The following is an 18,700-nucleotide window of genomic DNA, read 5'->3' as shown; positions in this document are numbered from 1 at the left end:
TGCCCAAGTTCCCATAGGTCAAAGCCCACAAGCAGGAGTGAAGCCCCTGCTTTTGCATACCTTATACCTGCTAGGCCTACCACCCTGCGAGAACCCCCCGCTACCCTTCCTCTTTTTTCCTAGTACATCATCGGTCTGTCTACCCTTTATTGTCAGTTTGTTTTCCAGATCCTTCTATCCTACTTTTAAATCAGTTGGCCCTGGAAGCCTTATCTATGCAGAAAGGTTATACATTACATTATTATACAGGAATGAGGCAATAACAATGAATATGCATTTTATTTTTCTTGTATAGACCTCAATTATCCATACAACATCGCCTATGCTGTAACCCTGTGTTATGCATTCAAAAATCTTAATAAAAACAGTTTGTAAAATAAAATTACAGAACTTATTTGCCAAAAGACTAATGCTTTATATCTGCAGTTACTAGACATCCATGTGGAAAAAGTTGCCCGCCAGAACATTGGGAAGTTGACAACAGCTAAGAAATTTCAGCACACTCAGAAAATCCAGAATGGACAGAACAGACTTTTGGCCTCTTATACCAGAATACCAATTAACTTCACTTCTCTTGATAATACTGGCCATGGGATAATGGTGAGACTTATACTGCTCTAAATGTGAACATTTATCACAAGACTACAGTAGTTAATGGCTGGCCACTATGATGATGATGTCACTGTGGATGATATCAGCTACTGGCCTATGTGGTCACCTGATGTGATGATTCCAGTGACCAGATTCATTGCAATGGTGTTTTTGATTTCATACAGATTGAATGTTTGTGAGCAGCTCTAGGGAAGTGGAGCAAACCGGGCACTTGCCCACAGCCATAATTTCATAAGGACCTACCAAGGATGGGAGCAGCCAGAAGCAACCTAGATTTATCACTGACTCCTTCACTGGGCTAGACCACTAGAGAATTTACAATGAATCCTTTCACTATGATCATGTCTAAAATGGAGAGAGAGGGACACATTGCTTGTTGTTCTGGGCCATGTTCTGACCTATGATCGGATCTTGTTTAGATTCACAGACATTTTTATACCTTTCCCTTGGTCTCCAGCTTGCACCATGGGCATTCCCATACAAATGATAGAAAAGTGACAGATATAATATATTTTCATATCCATTCATGTAGAGACACATTTAATGTCCGATAGCCATCAGTGCGGTTTCATAACTAAAAAAAATCTGTCTTCACAAATAGATCAGACTGTGTAATAAAATATTACTTCTGTCTATCAGAGGCATCCTCCCTGATATTACACTAGTGTCAGCGGTACAGAGAGGCGCCATCCAGACTACTACAGGAACATTGAGCAATACTGAAAAGGAGAAGTGGTTATAAAGAGACAAAAATATGAACGAAACAGTTTCCCAGTTGTAGACCCAGACCTCCAAGAGAGCATGAAAGAAACACTGGGGGATTTGCCTATCATAACAGCGCCATGAAAAAAAGAGTACCTTAAAGGGGTTGTCAAGTCTCAGGATTAAACCAGACAACTCTCTGAAAAAATTTGCATTGAAGAATGGGAAAGTATTTACCTGCCAAATGCCACTCTGCCACTCCAGTTCTCCCAGTCGGACAGCAGTGGGGATGTCATATTGACCACATGTAACCACTGCAGCCAATCCCTGGCTTCTTTGGGAGCACTGCTGAGGCCAGTGATTAGCTGCAGTGACCACGTGTTGTTGGTGCAGTATCTGGCAGGAGCGTACTTTGAATGGTCTGTATCGCCATGCAACGTGACTGGCACAAGCAGGAAGGGGCAGCTTAGCCAGACACCTTAAGCACTATTATGGGGCTGCACAATTAATACCTTTAAAAAGAAACCACTTTTGAGAAGATTTATTAAACTGTCTAAAAGAAAAACTGTCCTTGTTGCCTGTAGCAACCAATCAGCACAGCTTTCATGTTGCTGTGGGCAACTAAGGGTACTTTCACACTAGCGTTTTTCTTTTCCAGCATAGAGTTCCGTCACAGGGGCTCTATACCGGGAAAGAACTGATCAGTTTTATCCCCATGCATTCTGAATGGAGAGTAATCCGTTGAAAAAACTGAAGACATGCCTGAATGCCAGATCCGGCATTTTTTCCATAGGAATGTATTAGTGCTGGATCTGGCATTCAAAAAAACTGAATGCCGGATCCGTCCTTCCGGCCTGCGCATGCACAGACCGGTAAAAATGTGAAAAAAGATACAAGACGGATCCGTCTGTCCGCATGACAAGCGGAGAGACGGATCCGTCCTTGCAATGCATTTGTGAGACGGATCCGCGTGTGCATGAGCCTTAATACGACTGAGTGGATTATGTGGATATAATTGTGGAACCTGAGTGAGGTTCTGAATCAGGTCATGGTATACTACAGGTGGAGCAACAGTTGATGATTGAACTAACTAGGCACTCGCCTTGTGGTGTATGTGTCCTTTTGATTATATGTGTTCTTATCTAGTCGTTGCAATAAAGATGGTATTTTTTTATATATACAGTATATGTATTATTGCAGAGTGCTATTTTGATCATTGTTGACAGTTCTCATTTAAGTCAATGGACTGTCCACATAATGTACAGACGTGGTGGGTCCTCCAGAGCATGAGACACCCTCTGTAGCACCTTTCCTCTCTGATTAGTAGTACGGGGTTGTGAACAGGGAAAACACTCATTAGTAGCAGAACAGTGCCTGTTACAAGAATATCTATAATCGTGTGATGGTGCATTGTGAAGCCCCTGCCTTTGAGTTTGTCCCACCCAGCTTGCACTACACTTCTCTATGTGCCTTTTGTTGAATAAGACACTGAGTTTATGTCTGTTGTTTCCAGGCAGAAGACTGATATCAGAGCACTTCCTCCTTGGTGGAGTCAGCAGCTGTCTCCACCAAGACCAAAAGAAACTAAAACCTGATCTGCACTCATTCACCATGATGAGTGGAGAATGGGTACTCCGATGCTCCTCCAGTGTTGAAATGTACAGCATCGCCCAGGGCAAGGGCTGTACATTTCAACACTGCTAAGCAGAGGCCTCCACCTAGCAGTGTTCCCAGTGACGTCACTGTCTCTAATGGACGGTCTTTAGCACTGCCTTAGGGCTCATGCACACGAACGTATTTTCTTTCCTCTTCCGTTCCATTTTTTTGCGGACCGTATCCGGAGCCATTCACTTCAATGGGTCCGCAAAAACAACGGAAGGTACTCTGTGTGACTTCCGTTTCCGTATTTCCGTTCCGCAAAAAAGTAGTGCATGCACTATTATTGTCCGCAAATCATGGTCCGAGGCCCCATTCAAGTCAATGGGTCCGCAAAAAATACGGAACGCACACAGAACACATCCGTATGTCATCCGTATTTTGCGGATCTATACTGTAGAAATGCTATGCCCAGCCCATATTGCTCATGTGTTTGGTGATTGATAAGTTACTGTTTCCGATCCGCAAAAAACGGATCAAATAGAGAAACCATACGGTTTTGTGAAATAATGGAACGGAAGAGGACTTAAATCAGAGAAAAAACAACTCAGATACGGAACAACAGATCCGTGAAAAATGGAACGCAAGACAATAACGGTCGTGTGCATGAGCCCTTAACCTGAAAAAACAGGCTAGGGCAGCACTAAAGACCGCCCATTAGTGCTGGTGACGTCATCAGGCTCATTGCTAGGCAGAAATCTCCACAGAAGCCTGGTACATCACCGGATCTAAAAACAAAAATCTAAAAAAGAAGTGTAAAAAGCTCCAATGCTCCTCTCATTCATGGTGAATGAGTGTAGATCAGATTGTGTCCAGGTTCAGCTCTAACACATTCTATTGCCTTTCTTTCGGAAAAAAGCTACTCAAACGTAGACCCTCACTTTAAAGAGGTTTTCCTGGCTCCTGACATTGATAACCTATCGCCAGGATAGGTCATTAATATCAGATGGGTGAGGGTCAGATACCCTGAACCCCCACTGATCAGCTGTTTCCTGCAGCCTCTGATGCTGGAACTAGCACTTTGAATGGAACAGGAATCACTGCTCTGTTCAAAGTGTATTGGCCATACATTCTCTTTCATGGGAGATGAGCGGAAGTAACCCAGTAACTGATCAGATATTAGTGAGGATAGGTTATCAATATCAGGAGCCTGGAAAACCGCTTTAAAGAAAAACATTTGTCAACCGGTTGTGTGTAGCATTACATCTCAGTCCTATTCACATCAATGGTGGAAATGTTCTTTAAGGAAGTTTGTGTATAGACCTGGTTTTCTTCATACTTGATCATGCTGCTTATACAGCCTCATTATTCTAGAAAATAGCAATTTGCCTTGAGAATATTGCAAGGAAATGGCTACCCAGGATGAAGCATATGCTTGACCAAAAGGCTAGACCTGAGACACAAAGACCTATGATGAATCAAGTATATATGATGACCATGTTCTTCTACATAGATGGTTCTCCTGAAAAAAAAAAGGTTAAATTCATGGGGTGTACGAATAAGAGAATTTGCATCATATTGAGAACAAAATGCCCACCCCTTCCTGGTTCATGCCACTATGTACTCTTGCTCACCCACACCTTGGAAGGATCCCTTCTCAGGTTAACACTAACCATGTTTAGGAAACATGATACAAATCAATTGGACCCCTTATTTCATGGCCCACATAGAAGCAGCCTTGGCTGACTTCATGATATGTATGTCCCTGCAAAAGATCAGCTCTTTGAGACGTCAATCCCTGATCTAGACCAGATTTATTTTTCAAATGGTTTTGAATTTCATTAAGAGGGCCCAAAAGACCTCTCTGTCCCATATGAGCAGTCATTACTATAAATGATGAGGGCCATGGTACATTTTTTGCATCTGGAGGACCCTATATGTTCACACTAATAACTAGAGACTTCTATCTGCTTCCAATATCTTAGGATTCCGACTCACAATTATCTAGAACTGGAACTATGTCCCGCAAGATAAGTATGAAAAACATGACCCAGACACATAGTTCACTGGGGTAAGTACAGTATGGTAAAGGCATCAGATATCAACGCCTGAAAGAGATTAGAATATATGAAGATGTATTGTACAGTAATAGTAACATGCAAATTATCACCAAGTGTGTAGTTGGGGGGCTGGTAAATACGCCGATATTAGACATATTTCAGGCAACTTCTCCCCGTTCACACCATGTCTAAAATTGTGGACGTGGCGTGGGTGGGGAAGGGGACAGGCCGGCAGGCCTGTCTCATTCATCATTTTTAATGCCTGTTTTAGGCGTAGAGAATGGTCTAAATGTAAGACAGAAAGGAAGCTGTCTTACATTTAGACTGGCGGTGGATGCACTGAAGTTATGGAGAGGCCAGCACCTCTTCTATGGGGCTTTAGACTGGGGTCTAAAACGCCTGTCTTAATAAATGTGCCCCACAGTATGCTTCTGGCACAATTACATGCCCACTACTAGATATAGTACCACTCTTTGGACATGTACATGTAGCTAGACTATTGTATAGATAATGCACTGGCAAAATATACTATAAGCACTTATTTGTGATTCAGAGTATTGCCATTATGTTGTGATTGATAACTGATGAGGAAATAGTAATGTGCAATATTTAGTAACGTTACTTTGTTTTAGTAATAAGGCATCATTTCTTACAGGAGAAATTCTCAAGTCAGGGAACCTATAGCCCCTCCATTCATCCCAGCACGAAAGGTTCCATGTCCAATGTAGGTATTGAATTTTGTTTTCATTATGTAAAATATATAGACAAAAGTATTGGGACACAGTTCTTAATCTTTGAATTCAGGTGTTTCATTCAGTCCCATTACTACAGATGTATGAAATCCAGCCCATATCCATGCAGCCTGCTTTCAGAATGATTCATTCTAAAGAGCTAACTAAATTTGAACGTGGTCCTGTTATAGAGTGGCACCGTTGCAACAAGTTAGCTTGTGAAATTTCTTCCTTCCTAGATATCTCATCATCAACTGTGAGTAGTATTACTGCAAAGTGGAAGCTTTCAGGAACCACGGCTACTCAGCCACAAAGTAGCAGACCATGTGAAGTTACAGAGCGGGGTCACATAGTTTATAAAAGTAAACAACATTCTTGCACACTACCACTGGACTCTGGAAAAGTAGAAACGCGTTCTTTATAGTAATATTTTGATTTGGCAAATGACGAGAACATTACCTGCCTGACTGCATTGTGTCAACTGTAAAGTTTGGTGGAGGAGGGATAATTCAATGAGGTTATTTTTAAGGCATTGGGCTAAAGGGGTTGTCCATGATTCTCTTATATTTTAAATTACCCCCTCCCTGCTTAATCTGTAAAGGGAAGCATACATACCTATTCCCCACTACTCGGTTTTGGCTCCCTAGGTCCACTACTGTTAACAGGCCACACATGTAAACTTACAGAATGGATGGGATCATGTGCTTCACTACAGCCAATGACTGGCCTCGGCGATGATGTGTGACACATAACCTAGCAGTGACATTCTACTTGGGGACATGTCACCACTGTGGCCAGTCATTAGAAGCAACAGTTTGGAAAAGACCCTTTTCTGTTCCAGCATGACTGTTCCCCCAGTACACAAAGCAGGGTCCATAAAGGCATGGTTAGCCAAGTTTGCTGTTGAATAATTTGCCTGGTCTTCACAGAGGCCTGACCTCAACCCCATGGAACACCTTCGGGATGAACTAGAATGGAGATCCAGGGCCTGTTGTCCAACATCAATGTCTAACTCCACAAATGCTCTTGTGGATGAATGGGATTTAGAATGAGATATCATAAAAGCTCCTGTAGGTGTAATGTGTAGTTGTCCCAATAATTTTGGTATCTAGTGTGTGTGTATGTTTTTTCTTGTTTCTTTTTATTTTCTACATTGTAGATTCATATTAAAGACATGAAAATGATAAAGGAACACATATGGAATGAAGTAGTGAAAAAACGAGAATATGTTTTGTATTTTAGATTATAAGCCCCCTTTGGTTTTGTTGACAGCTTTGCACACTCTTAACATTCTCTCAGTTATCTTCATAAGGTAGTTGCCTGGAATGGTTTTTCAGGCTTGAAGGAGTTCCCAGAGGTGCTGAGCGCTTATTGGCTGCTTTTCCTTCACTCTGCTGTCCAAGTCATCCCAAACCATCTCAATTTGACTGTCAGGTGATTGTGGAGGCCATGTCATCTGATGCAGCACTCCATCACTCTCCATCTTGGCCAGATAGTCCTTTCACAGACTGGTGGTGTGTTTGGGGTCATTGCCCTGTTCAAAAACAAATGGTCCCACTAGGCGCAAACCAGACTGGATGTCATGTCTTGTTACTGCAGCATACCAGGGAAGGACTAGGACCTTAAAGTGGCCCTGGAAAAAAAACTAAAAGTGGCCCCTTGTTGTAGGTGGGTCCAAATTGACAGAAGGCATGGCAACACAGGTAGGCGGGGTTAGCAATACCATAGCAAAAAACACAGTCCCATGTGCTAATGGCCTATCCCATGTGCAGCGCAATATACAGCCTCAAAAGCTGTCCCTCTGTGTTGGCCACCAATAGCTGCCATTTTATGTCCTCCTCCTGTTGTCTTTGATTAAGAAATGGAGCAGGGGACTTAAGAGGTGACATGTGGGCCAGAGCAGTTGAATTATGAGGGCATGTGCGGTCACTGGCCAGGTACATGAATGCCTGATTTTCACAGTGTTAATTACTGCTGAGAGCTCTTATGTACTCTGCCAGAGGCAGTGAGGAGGGCTCGGGCGGACCCCAGGGCATCGGCCCACCAGGAGATTTCCCTGTAAGGTCTATGGCAATACGCCCCTGCAGCATACTGTGATTGCCATGCTGGTAAATTGTGCTTTGAATTTTGAATTAATGACCAATAGTGTCACCTACAAAGCACCACCACACCATCACACCTCCTTCTTCATGCTTCACACCTTTTCTGTGTCACAGAAAAATAAAAGCCTCATTCTCTCAGACCCCTCTGACCAGTTGATGTTGAGATGTGTCTGGTACTTGACCTCTATAAAGCATTTATATAGGCTCTAATTTGAGGTGCTGTTCATTTGAGGCTGGTAACTCTAATGAACTTATCCTCTGCAGCAGAGGTAACTCCTTGTCTTCATTTCCTGGGGCAGTCCTCATGATAGCCAGTTTATAGAGTTTGATGGTTTTCATGACTGCACTTGAGGATACCTTCAAAGTTCAGGAAATTTTCTGGAATGTCCTAAAGAGGACCATTCATTACAATAAAAAATCTAAACTAAGCATGCAGACATGGAGAGCGGTGCCCAGGGATCTCCCTGCACTTACTATTATCCCTGGGCGCCGCTCCGTTCTCCCGGTATAGGCTCTGGTATCTTCAGATCTTCGGGTCAACTGGGAGGAGCCTGCCGGCGTCTCCTTCTCCCAGGCTGTAGCGCTGGCCAATCGCAGCGCTCAGCTCATAGCCTTTTTTCTGCCAGGCTATGAGCTGAGCACTGCGATTGGCCATCACTCCAGCCTAAGAGAAGGAGACGCCAGCAGGCTCCTTCCAGTTGAGCCGAAAATCTGAAGATACCAGAGCCTATACTGGGAGAACGGAGCGGCGCCCAGGGATAATAGTAAGTGCAGGGAGATCCCTGGGCGCCGCTCTCCATGTCTGTATGCTTAGTTTAGATTTTTTATTGTAGTGAAAGGCCCTCTTTAAAGTAATGATGGACTGTCATTTCTCTTTACTTAGCTGAGTGGTTATTGTCATAATGTGGATTGGAATAATAGTACAATAGAGCTAAACATTGTATGAAACTGTGTACGAATCCTTCCTCTGCAGAACACAACTGATAGTCACAAACACAATATGAAGGCAAGACATTTCACAAATTACCTCCCTAGTTCAGGGCTCTCACAAGCGGTCCAAAACGGATCAGTTTTGCCCTTAATGCATTCTGAATGGATAAGGATCCGCTCAGAATGCATCAGTTTGGCTCAGTTTGCCTCCGTTCCGCCTCCATTCCGATTTGGAGGCGAACACCAAAACGCTGCTTGCAGCGTTTTGGTGTCCGTCTGACGAAACTGAGCCAAACGGATCTGTCCTGACACACAATGTAAGTCAATGGGGACGAATCCGTTTTCACTGACACATCACGGCACAATAAAAAACTGATCCGTCCCCCATTGACTTTCAATGGAGTTCAAGATGGACCATTTTTGGCTATGTTAAAGATAATACAAACGGATCCGTTCTGAACGGATGCATGTGGTTGTATTATCTGAACGGATGCGTTTGTGCAGATCCATGACGGATCCGCACCAAACACGAGTGTGAAAGTAGCCTAACAAGGCATAACTGTTAAATGAAAACCATTCCAGGTGACTTCCTCATGAAGATGATTGAGAGAATGCCAAGTGTGCAAAGTAGTCATGAAAACAAAGTCGGGCAACTGTGAAAAATTTTAAATATACAACATATTCTGGCTTATTTAATACTTTTTGTGTACTACTTAAATCCATATGTGTTGCTTCATTGTCTCCAATATGAATCTACAATGTAGAAAAAAAAACATGGAATGAAAAGGTGTCCAAACTAGAGATGAGCGAATTTCATATTTTGAAATTCGTTCACACTTCGTTTGGTGGTAAAAGGTGAATTGTTATGGATTCCGTTACCACGGACCGTAACACAATTCTATGAAGGAATGCATAACGGAATGCCTTTAGAGGAATTCCGTTATTCATTCCGTCATAATAGAGGTCTATGGGCAGTAAAACGGATCTGTCCCGTTTCTCTTATGCAGGGGAGTCCTCTCCTGCATAATGGAAATGGGACGTCATAGAATTGCGTTATGGTCCGTGGTAACTGAATCCATAACGCAATTCACCTTTTACCACCAAACGAAGTGTGAACGAATTTCATGAGTGGAAATTTGCTCATCTCTAGTCCAAACTTTTGAATGGAACTAAATACATATATATATTTAAATTTTTATCATATAAAGGACACTATCTACTATGGCACGTCTGAATTACAGACCATACGAAATTGTAATATTTCCTTGAAAATTAAAGAAGTTTTCCAGGAGCATAATGTTTATAAACTTACCTGCCTTCTATTACTCCATATAACCTCTACCTATATCTCCAGTCCTCCTATTATTCTATATAACATGCCCCTATATTTCCTCCTATTACTCCTTATAACCTCTCCCTATATCTCCTCCTATTACTCCATATAACCTTTTTCTATATCTCCTCCTATTACTCCATATAACCTTTTTCTATATATCCTCCTATTACTCCATATAACCTCCTCTTACATCTCCTTCTATTACTCCATATAACCTCTACCTATATCTCCAGTCCTCCTATTATTCTATATAACATGCCCCTATATCTCCTCCTATTAATCCATATAACCTCTCACTATATCTCCTACTATTACTCCATATGACCACACTCTATTTCTCCTCCTATTACTCCATATACTCTCTCCCTATACCCCCCTATTACTCCATATAACCTTTCCCTATATCTCCTTCTATAACTCCATATAATCTCTCCCTATATCTCCTCCTATTACTCCATATAACCTCTCCCTATATCTCCTCCTATTACTCCATATAACCTCTCCCTATGTCTCCTCCTATTACCTTATATAACCTCTCCCTATTTCTCCTCCTATTACTCCATATAACCTCTCCCTATATCTCCTATTACTTTATATAACCTCCTCTTATATCTCCTCCTATTACTACATATACCCTCTCCCTATTTTATATTCTTTTAACTCCATATAACCTCTCCCTATATCTCCTCCTATTATTCCATATAACCTCTCCCTATATCTCCTATTACTTTATATAACCTCCTCTTATATCTCCTCCTATTACTACATATACCCTCTCCCTATTTTTTATTCTTTTAACTCCATATAACCTCTCCCTATATCTCCTCCTATTATTCCATATAACCTCTCCCTATATCTCCTCCTATTACTCCCTATAACTTGTCCCTATATATCTCCTACTATTACTCCATATAAACTCTTGCTATATACTCTCCTATTACTCTATATAACCTCCCCTATATATCTCTTACTATAACTCCATATAACCTCTCATTATTAGTGATGAGCGGGCATGATCGGCCGAATACCTGTTCGGCTCGAGCATCGCTATGCTCAGCAGATCCAAGTGCTCGAATACAATTTAATATAATGGAAGTCAATGGGAGAACCCCAGGCACCCCCTGCTTGGAAGAGAAGAGGGTGTCTGGTTCTTAAAAAAAAGTTAGAAATTGATGGAAACCCCATCAAAAAGGTTTGGCAACAGCATTAAGATAATAGCTGGATGCATCTTAGACTCCTATTATGTACGACATACAATAGACAACCACACAAAGGCTACATGCCAAAAGACAAGTATGTACAAGCCATCCATCTATCCATGAGACAGATAACAGCCAGCATACCTTACAATGGCAGCCTTGTGCACTATGAGATATTCCAAACCAGCTCTCATCTGACTGAGAACCAGTAAACCTCAAATGAGCAGAATCTGCCTTGTTCTTCAGCTGTCATAAGACTATGAAAACCAATAGATGCCGCTATTGAGTTACGAATAGTGCCCTCTATTGGTTTTACAGTCTTATGACAAGACAAATATTCTTGCCAGAAGACTATGAAACCAATAGAGGGCACTTTTCATAACTCAATAGACTATGAAACCTCTATTGGTTTCATAGTCTTCTGACAAGAATATTAGACTGAGTCTTATGACAAGCTTATTAGTGCAGCCTTTTGCATGGAAAATCGCGATTAGAATATTTGCGATCTACACTAAGATGATATCTGACACTGGGAAAGCTGGGTAATAACTCAGTGATAAAATCTGACACTGGGAAAGCTGGGTAATAACTCGCGATCTACACTGAGTTATTACCCAGCTTTTCCAGTGTCAGATATTATCACTGACTTACTACATAAATTATGTAGTACGGTATTTTTCGCAGTATAAGACGCACTTTTTCCCCCCAAAAGTGGGGGGAAAATAGCAGTGCGTCTTATACAGCGAATGCTGCTGATTTTGCCGTATTTTCAATGATACACCCGCCGCGATGACGCGCGGCGGGTGTATCAGCTGTGAGGGAGGAGGGGCTGGGGGTCGCATCTGCATTTATAATGACAGCGGGGCCCGTGCAGTGACTGTATTCTACTACACGGGCCCCGCTCACTGTATAATTGTATCTGTATTCTGTAATAGTTAATTGTGTATATAATGTAATCGCATAATCAGCGCTACTTACAACTACAAGCGCTCGGTAGGTAGGAGGGAGGAGGCAGGCCGGGAGGACGGGCGGGCGGCGCGTCACTCACTACGTCACGCGCCTGCGCCGCCCACTTTATGAATGAAGCAGGCGGCGTGGGCGCATGACGTAGTGACTCACGCTGCCAGCGCCCGTCCTCCCGGCCTGCCTCCTCCCTCCTCTCTGCTACCTACTGAGCGCTTGTAGTTGTAAGTAGCGCTGAATATGCGATTACATTATATACACAATTAACTATTACAGAATACAGATACGATTATACAGTGAGCGGGGCCCGTGTAGTAGAATACAGTCACTGCACAGGCCCCGCTGTCATTATAAAAGCAGATGCGACCCCCACCCCTTGTATTGAGGGTCATTCACTACAGGGACACTGTTATGGAGGGGATATGTGGATGACACATAGCATAAGATGCTATATATGTGTCATCCACAGATCCCCCCCATAACAGTGTCATACACAGATCCCCATAACAGTGCCATCCAGAGACCCCAATAAGAGCCACCCACAGATCCCCCATAACAGTGCGTCACCCACAGATCCCCCATAACAGTGCGTCACCCACAGATCCCCCATAACAGTGCGTCACCCACAGATCCCCCATAACAGTGCGTCACCCGCAGATCCCCCATAACAGTGCGTCACCCACAGATCCCCCATAACAGTGTGCCATCCACAGACCACAATTAGTTCAAAACCCACCAAAAGCACACCTATTGGTTCAAAATATTTTTTTTCTTATTTTCCTCCTCAAAAACCTAGGTGTGTCTTATGGGCCGGTGCGTCTTATAGGGCGAAAAATACGGTAAGTCAGTGATAATATCTGACACTGGAGAAGCTGGGTAATAACTCAGTGTAGATCACGAGTTATTACCTAGCTTTCCCAGTGTCAGATATCATCCTAGTGTAGATTGCGAACATTCTAATACTGTGAAACCAATAGAGGGCGCTGTTCATAACTCAATAGCGCCCTTTATTGGTTTCATAGTCTTCTGACAAGAATATTTGTCTTGTCATAAGACTGTAAAACCAATAGAGGGCGCTATTCATAACTCAATAGCGCCATCTATTGGTTTTCATAGTCTTATGACAGCTGAAAAACAAGACAGATTCTGCTCATTTGCATGTCTTTCCCATATGCCCATGTTTATGCAAATTCGTTTTTACATGACAAAACTGTATAGAAAGGTTATTGAATATTATGTTAGAACAATCGGAAAACCTTTTGTCGCCCTAATGATATTGATCTAGGTGTGCAGGTCCACCCAAGCCATCCAACAGATGCAAAATAACTTTGAGGTTTACTGGTTCTCAGTCAGATGAAAGCTGGTTTGGAATATCTCATAGTGTGCAAAGCTGCCATTGTAAGGGATGCTGGCTGTTATCTGTCTCATGGATAGATGGATGGCTTGTACATACCTGGCTTTTGGCATGTAGCCTTTGTGTGGTTATATGTTGTACATAATAGGAGTCTAAGATGCATCCAGCTATCCTCTTAATGCTATTTCCAAGCCATTTTGATGGGGTTTCCATCAATTTCTAACCTTTTTTAGGAACCAGACACCCTCTTCTCTTCCGAGCATGGGGTGCCTGGTTGTTTCCCATTGACTTCCATTATACTCAGGTGCTCGGCCGAGCACACGAATATAGCAATGTGTTCAGGCTGAACACCCGAATACTTTGGTGCTCGCTCATCACTACTCACTATATCTCCTACTATTACTCTATACAACCACTCTCTATTTCTCCTCCTATTATTCTATAAACCCTCTCCCTAGATCTCCTCCTATTACTCCATATAACCTTTCCCTATATCTCCTCCTATTACTCCACATAACCTCTCCCTATATTTCTTCCTATTACTCCATATACCCTCTCCCTATATCCCCTCCTATTACTCCATATAACCTCTCCCTATATCTTCTACTATTATTCCTGCTTTTACTCCATATAACCTCTCCCTATATCTCCTCCTATTACTCCATATAACCTCTCCCTATATCTCCTCCTGTTACTCCATATAACATATTCCTATATTACTCTATACAACCATTAGGTGACATAACTATATCTTTCCTGTATTGCTTGCAGAAGTCCAGACACGATCTCTCCCAGTTTCCTTTATTCTACTACAATGAACGATGACTTACCTTTGCCCCCGCCTCTTTCTAACCTTCAGACACAACAATCACTAGAGACAGGTGAGTGAAGACGGGTGATTAGTTTGCCCTTTATAATCAATATTTCACATTGCAAATCGCATGTGAAATCAGCATTAGGCCAGTTTCAAATTAGAGCATTCTGGACGAATTTCTGCATCCCTATTGTGGATGAGCATCCCTGCCTGAACTCGCAGTTGGGAAAACACTCATCCGAAACTGGTGTAAAGCAGGTTTCTTTCCATCTCTCTCAGCATCTTGACTGACAGTGCTGGGTTTCCATTTATATTTCACAGTCATGTATTTATAGTTCAGAAACAGTCTTTGTTTAAAGGTGTTGTCCCAAATATTATAAAGTGTTCCCCAAGTCAGCAATCATATTAAAATAGAAGAAACGTATCTACAGTATTTCATCCTCTGCGACTTCCAAAGATGCTGCTCCAATCCTCCCCTCTACTGCAGCCATGATGTCATCTTCTTCAATGCAGCAATTACCGTATGTTCCCATACACACCAGAAACTATTGCAGCCAATACAAAGAAGAAAAATGTTCCAGCATTTAGGGTAAAAACCTTGCCATTCTCTTTATTTGTAATGGTCACAATTCACATTCGTGGACAACATCTCCCTCCACTGCTAGGTTGACATGTTTCGGGCTTGTTAGTCCTTACTCGTAACTACTAAAGGGAGAAGAGACAAGAAATGAATCGCACATCCACTGCTAATGCTTTGATCTCATCCCTATTACTACTGGCACTGCAGGAGACAGCACTAAATAGCGCATGTGTACCGCCTCCTATGCTATATGCTAAATGAGGCCTTAGTGTACATTTTGATCAAAAGGCATAAGCCCTCTCACCACGCCAAGGTTGCCTTACTCGTAACTACGAGTTAGGTAAGGTTTTTACCCTAAATGCTGGAACATTTTTCTTCTTTGTGTTTCAAGGGAAGACTGGTCCGGTCTGTTCCACGCATGGGAAAGATATGGTGAGCTGTAAAAACGTGTTTTGTACATGCTCATTGCAGCCAATCACTGACCTGAGTATTATACATCACAAGAGCCCAGTCACTACCTGCAGCAGTCACATGGAGTATAGGTGCGGCGTGCCGCGCCCCAGGACCGACCGGGTCATAGCAACAAAGGAGTTGCAGTAGGTGGAGTAAGTAGAATCCAGAATTGGTGAAGTTTAACATTTTTTACTTGAATGAACTTGCAATAAACTTGTGTCATCCAAACAATATTTGATCTTTCTCTTGGCTCCAGCAGGCTAATGGTAAACTGGCAAGTAAACTTGAATGAGAAATGTATTTAGAGAAGGCTCATCTCTCAAACAAAAATGGAGTGGGTGCACCTACAAGGAAGATTTCACCCAATCTTCAAGAAAAAAGTATAGCAGATTAGAAAGTAGTATGGCACACCTTCATTCAGCTGCACATGGGGAGTTTGTGTAAACAATATATTTTATTCAAACCAAATGGTATGTTATATCACATAAAATCCTTATTAAACATATATAATCGCATGCTATATGGTATTTATAAAATCAATAAAATCAATAAATGAATATAAATTAAAATGAGAATAAGATCATAGAGGAATTAGTCCTGGTGAATTCCTCAGTTTAATTATGGCTTCCTACAACTCTGTATAAACGTATTGCATTGTTCATCCAGAAAATTTAGTTGCCCAACTAAACATTACAGTCGGCAGTGTTAGAGTTAAGGAAGATAGTTATGAGCAAACTTAGTATGGTCCGATAGAATCTTTAATATAGTCACTTGTATTTCTTTGGTTAGATCATTAGTGTCTCAGATACCTCTGTCTGCATGTGCACTAACTCGGCATTTAGTTTTACTCGCGGTTTTGCTGAGTTTTGCCGGTTGTGCTGCGACTATCGTGGCGTCCCACGTGTAGTACGATTACTGCAGGCAGTGTTATGGCTTCCGGGAGGTTTCTCTGTAGGTTTGCTTAATCAAGCATCAGGTCAGGTTTTCATTGCGGCTTTCAATTTTCGATACCGATCCCTCTCCTTGTATTCAGCTTGTAGCGCTTCAATATCCCAGTCCTATACTTGATTTCATGGGGTTATCATTCACCAGAATGACCTGGTGAATGATGACCCCATAAAAATCAAGCATAGGACTGGGATATTGAAGCGCTTCAAGCTGAATACAAGGAGAGGGATCGGTATCGAAACTTTTAAAGGAGAAATCGAAAATTGAAAGCCGCAGTGAAAACCTGACCTGACGCTTGATTAAGCAAACCTACAGAGAAACCTCCCGGAAGCCATAACACTGCCTGCAGTAATCGTACTACACGTGGGACGCCACGATAGTCGCAGCACAACCGGCAAAACTCTGCAAAACCGCGAGTAAAACTAAATGCCGAGTTAGTGCACATGCAGACAGAGGTATCTGAGACACTAATGATCTAACCAAAGAAATACAAGTGACTATATTAAAGATTCTATTGGACCATAATGAAGTTTGCTCATAACTATCTTCCTTAACTCTAACACTGCCGACTGTAATGTTTAGTTGGGCAACTAAATTTTCTGGATGAACAATGCAATACGTTTATACAGAGTTGTAGGAAGCCATAACTAGGCCTCATGCACACGACCGTTTTTTTTCACGGTCCGCAAAACGGGGTTCCGTTGGTCCGTGATCCGTGACCGTTTTTTCGTCCGTGGGTCTTCCTTGATTTTTGGAGGATCCACGGACATGAAAAAAAAGTCATTTTGGTGACCGCCTGGCCGTGCGGAGCCAAACGGATCCGTCCTGAATTACAATGCAAGTCAATGGGGACGGATCCGTTTGACGTTGACACAATATGGTGCAATTTTAAACGGATCCGTCCACCATTGACTTTCAATGTAAAGTCAGGAGTTAATATACCATAGGATCGGAGTTTTCTCCAATTCGATGGTATATTTTAACTTGAAGCGTCCCCATCACCATGGGAACGCCTCTATGTTAGAATATACCATCGGATTTGAGTTACATCGTGAAACTCAGATCCGACAGTATATTCTAACACAGAGGCGTTCCCATAGTGATGGGGACGCTTCTAGTTAGAATATACGATGAACTGTGTACATGACTGCCCCCTGCTGCCTGGCAGCACCCGATCTTTTACAGGCTGTGATCAGCACAATTAACCCTTCAGGTGCCGCACCTGAAGGGGTTAATTGTGTGTATCATAGCCCCCTGTAAGAGATCAGGGGCTGCCAGGCAGCAGGGGGCAGACCCCCCTCCCTCCCCAGTTTGAATATCATTGGTGGCCAGTGTGCGCCCCCCCCGGCCCCCCCTCTATTGTAATATCATTGGTGGCCAGTGTGCGGCCTCCCCAGCCCCCCCCCTCCCTCTATTGTAATATCATTGGTGGCCAGGGTGCGGCCCCCCCCCCGCCCCCCCCCTCAATTGTAATATCATTGGTGGCCAGTGTGCGGCCCCCCCGGCCCCCCCTCTATTGTATTAATATCATTGGTGGCCAGTGTGCGGCCTCCCCCCCCCCGATCATTGGTGGCAGCGGAGAGTTCCAATCGGAGTCCCAGTTTAATCGCTCTGGGGATCCGATCGGTAACCATGGCAACCAGGACGCTACTGCAGGCCTGGTTGCCATGGTTACTTAGCAATATTACAATATTAGAAGCATCATACTTACCTGCTGGCTGCTGCGCTGTCTGTGTCCGGCCGGGAGCTCCTCCTACTGGTAAGTGACAGGTCTGTGCGGCGCATTGCTTAATGATCTGTCACTTACCAGTAGGAGGAGCTCCCGGCCGGTCACAGACAGCGCAGCAGCCAGCAGGTAAGTATGATGCTTCTAATATTGTAATATTGCTAAGTAACCATGGCAACCAGGCCTGCAGTAGCGTCCTGGTTGCCATGGTTACCGATCGGAGCCCCAGAGCAATTAAACTGGGACTCCGATCGGAACTCTCCGCTGCCACCAATGATTGGGGGGGGGAGGGGAGGCCGCACACTGGCCACCAATGATATTACAATAGGCGGGGGGGCCGCACACTGGCCACCAATGATATTACAATGGGGGGGGGCGCACACTGGCCACCAATGATATTACAATGGGGGGGGGCGCACACTGGCCACCAATGATATTACAATAGAGGGGGGGCGGGGGAGGCCGCACACTGGCCACCAATGATATTACAAAATGGGGGGGGCGCACACTGGCCACCAATGATATTCAAACTGGGGAGGGAGGGGGGTCTGCCCCCTGCTTCCTGGCAGCCCCTGATCTCTTATAGGGGGCTAT

General features: G+C 43.2%; 1 protein-coding gene across 2 annotated transcripts in view; it reads left to right on the top strand.

Annotated features, from left to right (window-relative positions):
* The window catches only part of ABI3 (ABI family member 3), a 53,014-nt gene that overhangs the window by 4,326 nt on the left and 29,988 nt on the right, over positions 1–18,700 (top strand). For both annotated transcript variants that reach the window (XM_040437261.1, XM_040437259.1), the window contains exons 3-6: positions 427–600; positions 4,896–4,981; positions 5,626–5,694; positions 14,357–14,466. In XM_040437261.1, coding sequence (XP_040293195.1) covers positions 427–600; positions 4,896–4,981; positions 5,626–5,694; positions 14,357–14,466 — 439 coding nt within the window. The remainder of the gene's footprint in view (positions 1–426; positions 601–4,895; positions 4,982–5,625; positions 5,695–14,356; positions 14,467–18,700) is intronic.

Source organism: Bufo bufo, chromosome 6 (genome assembly GCF_905171765.1).
Source record: "Bufo bufo chromosome 6, aBufBuf1.1, whole genome shotgun sequence".
Taxonomy (NCBI): Eukaryota; Metazoa; Chordata; class Amphibia; order Anura; family Bufonidae; genus Bufo; species Bufo bufo.
This window is presented reverse-complemented; position numbering and strand designations above follow the sequence as displayed.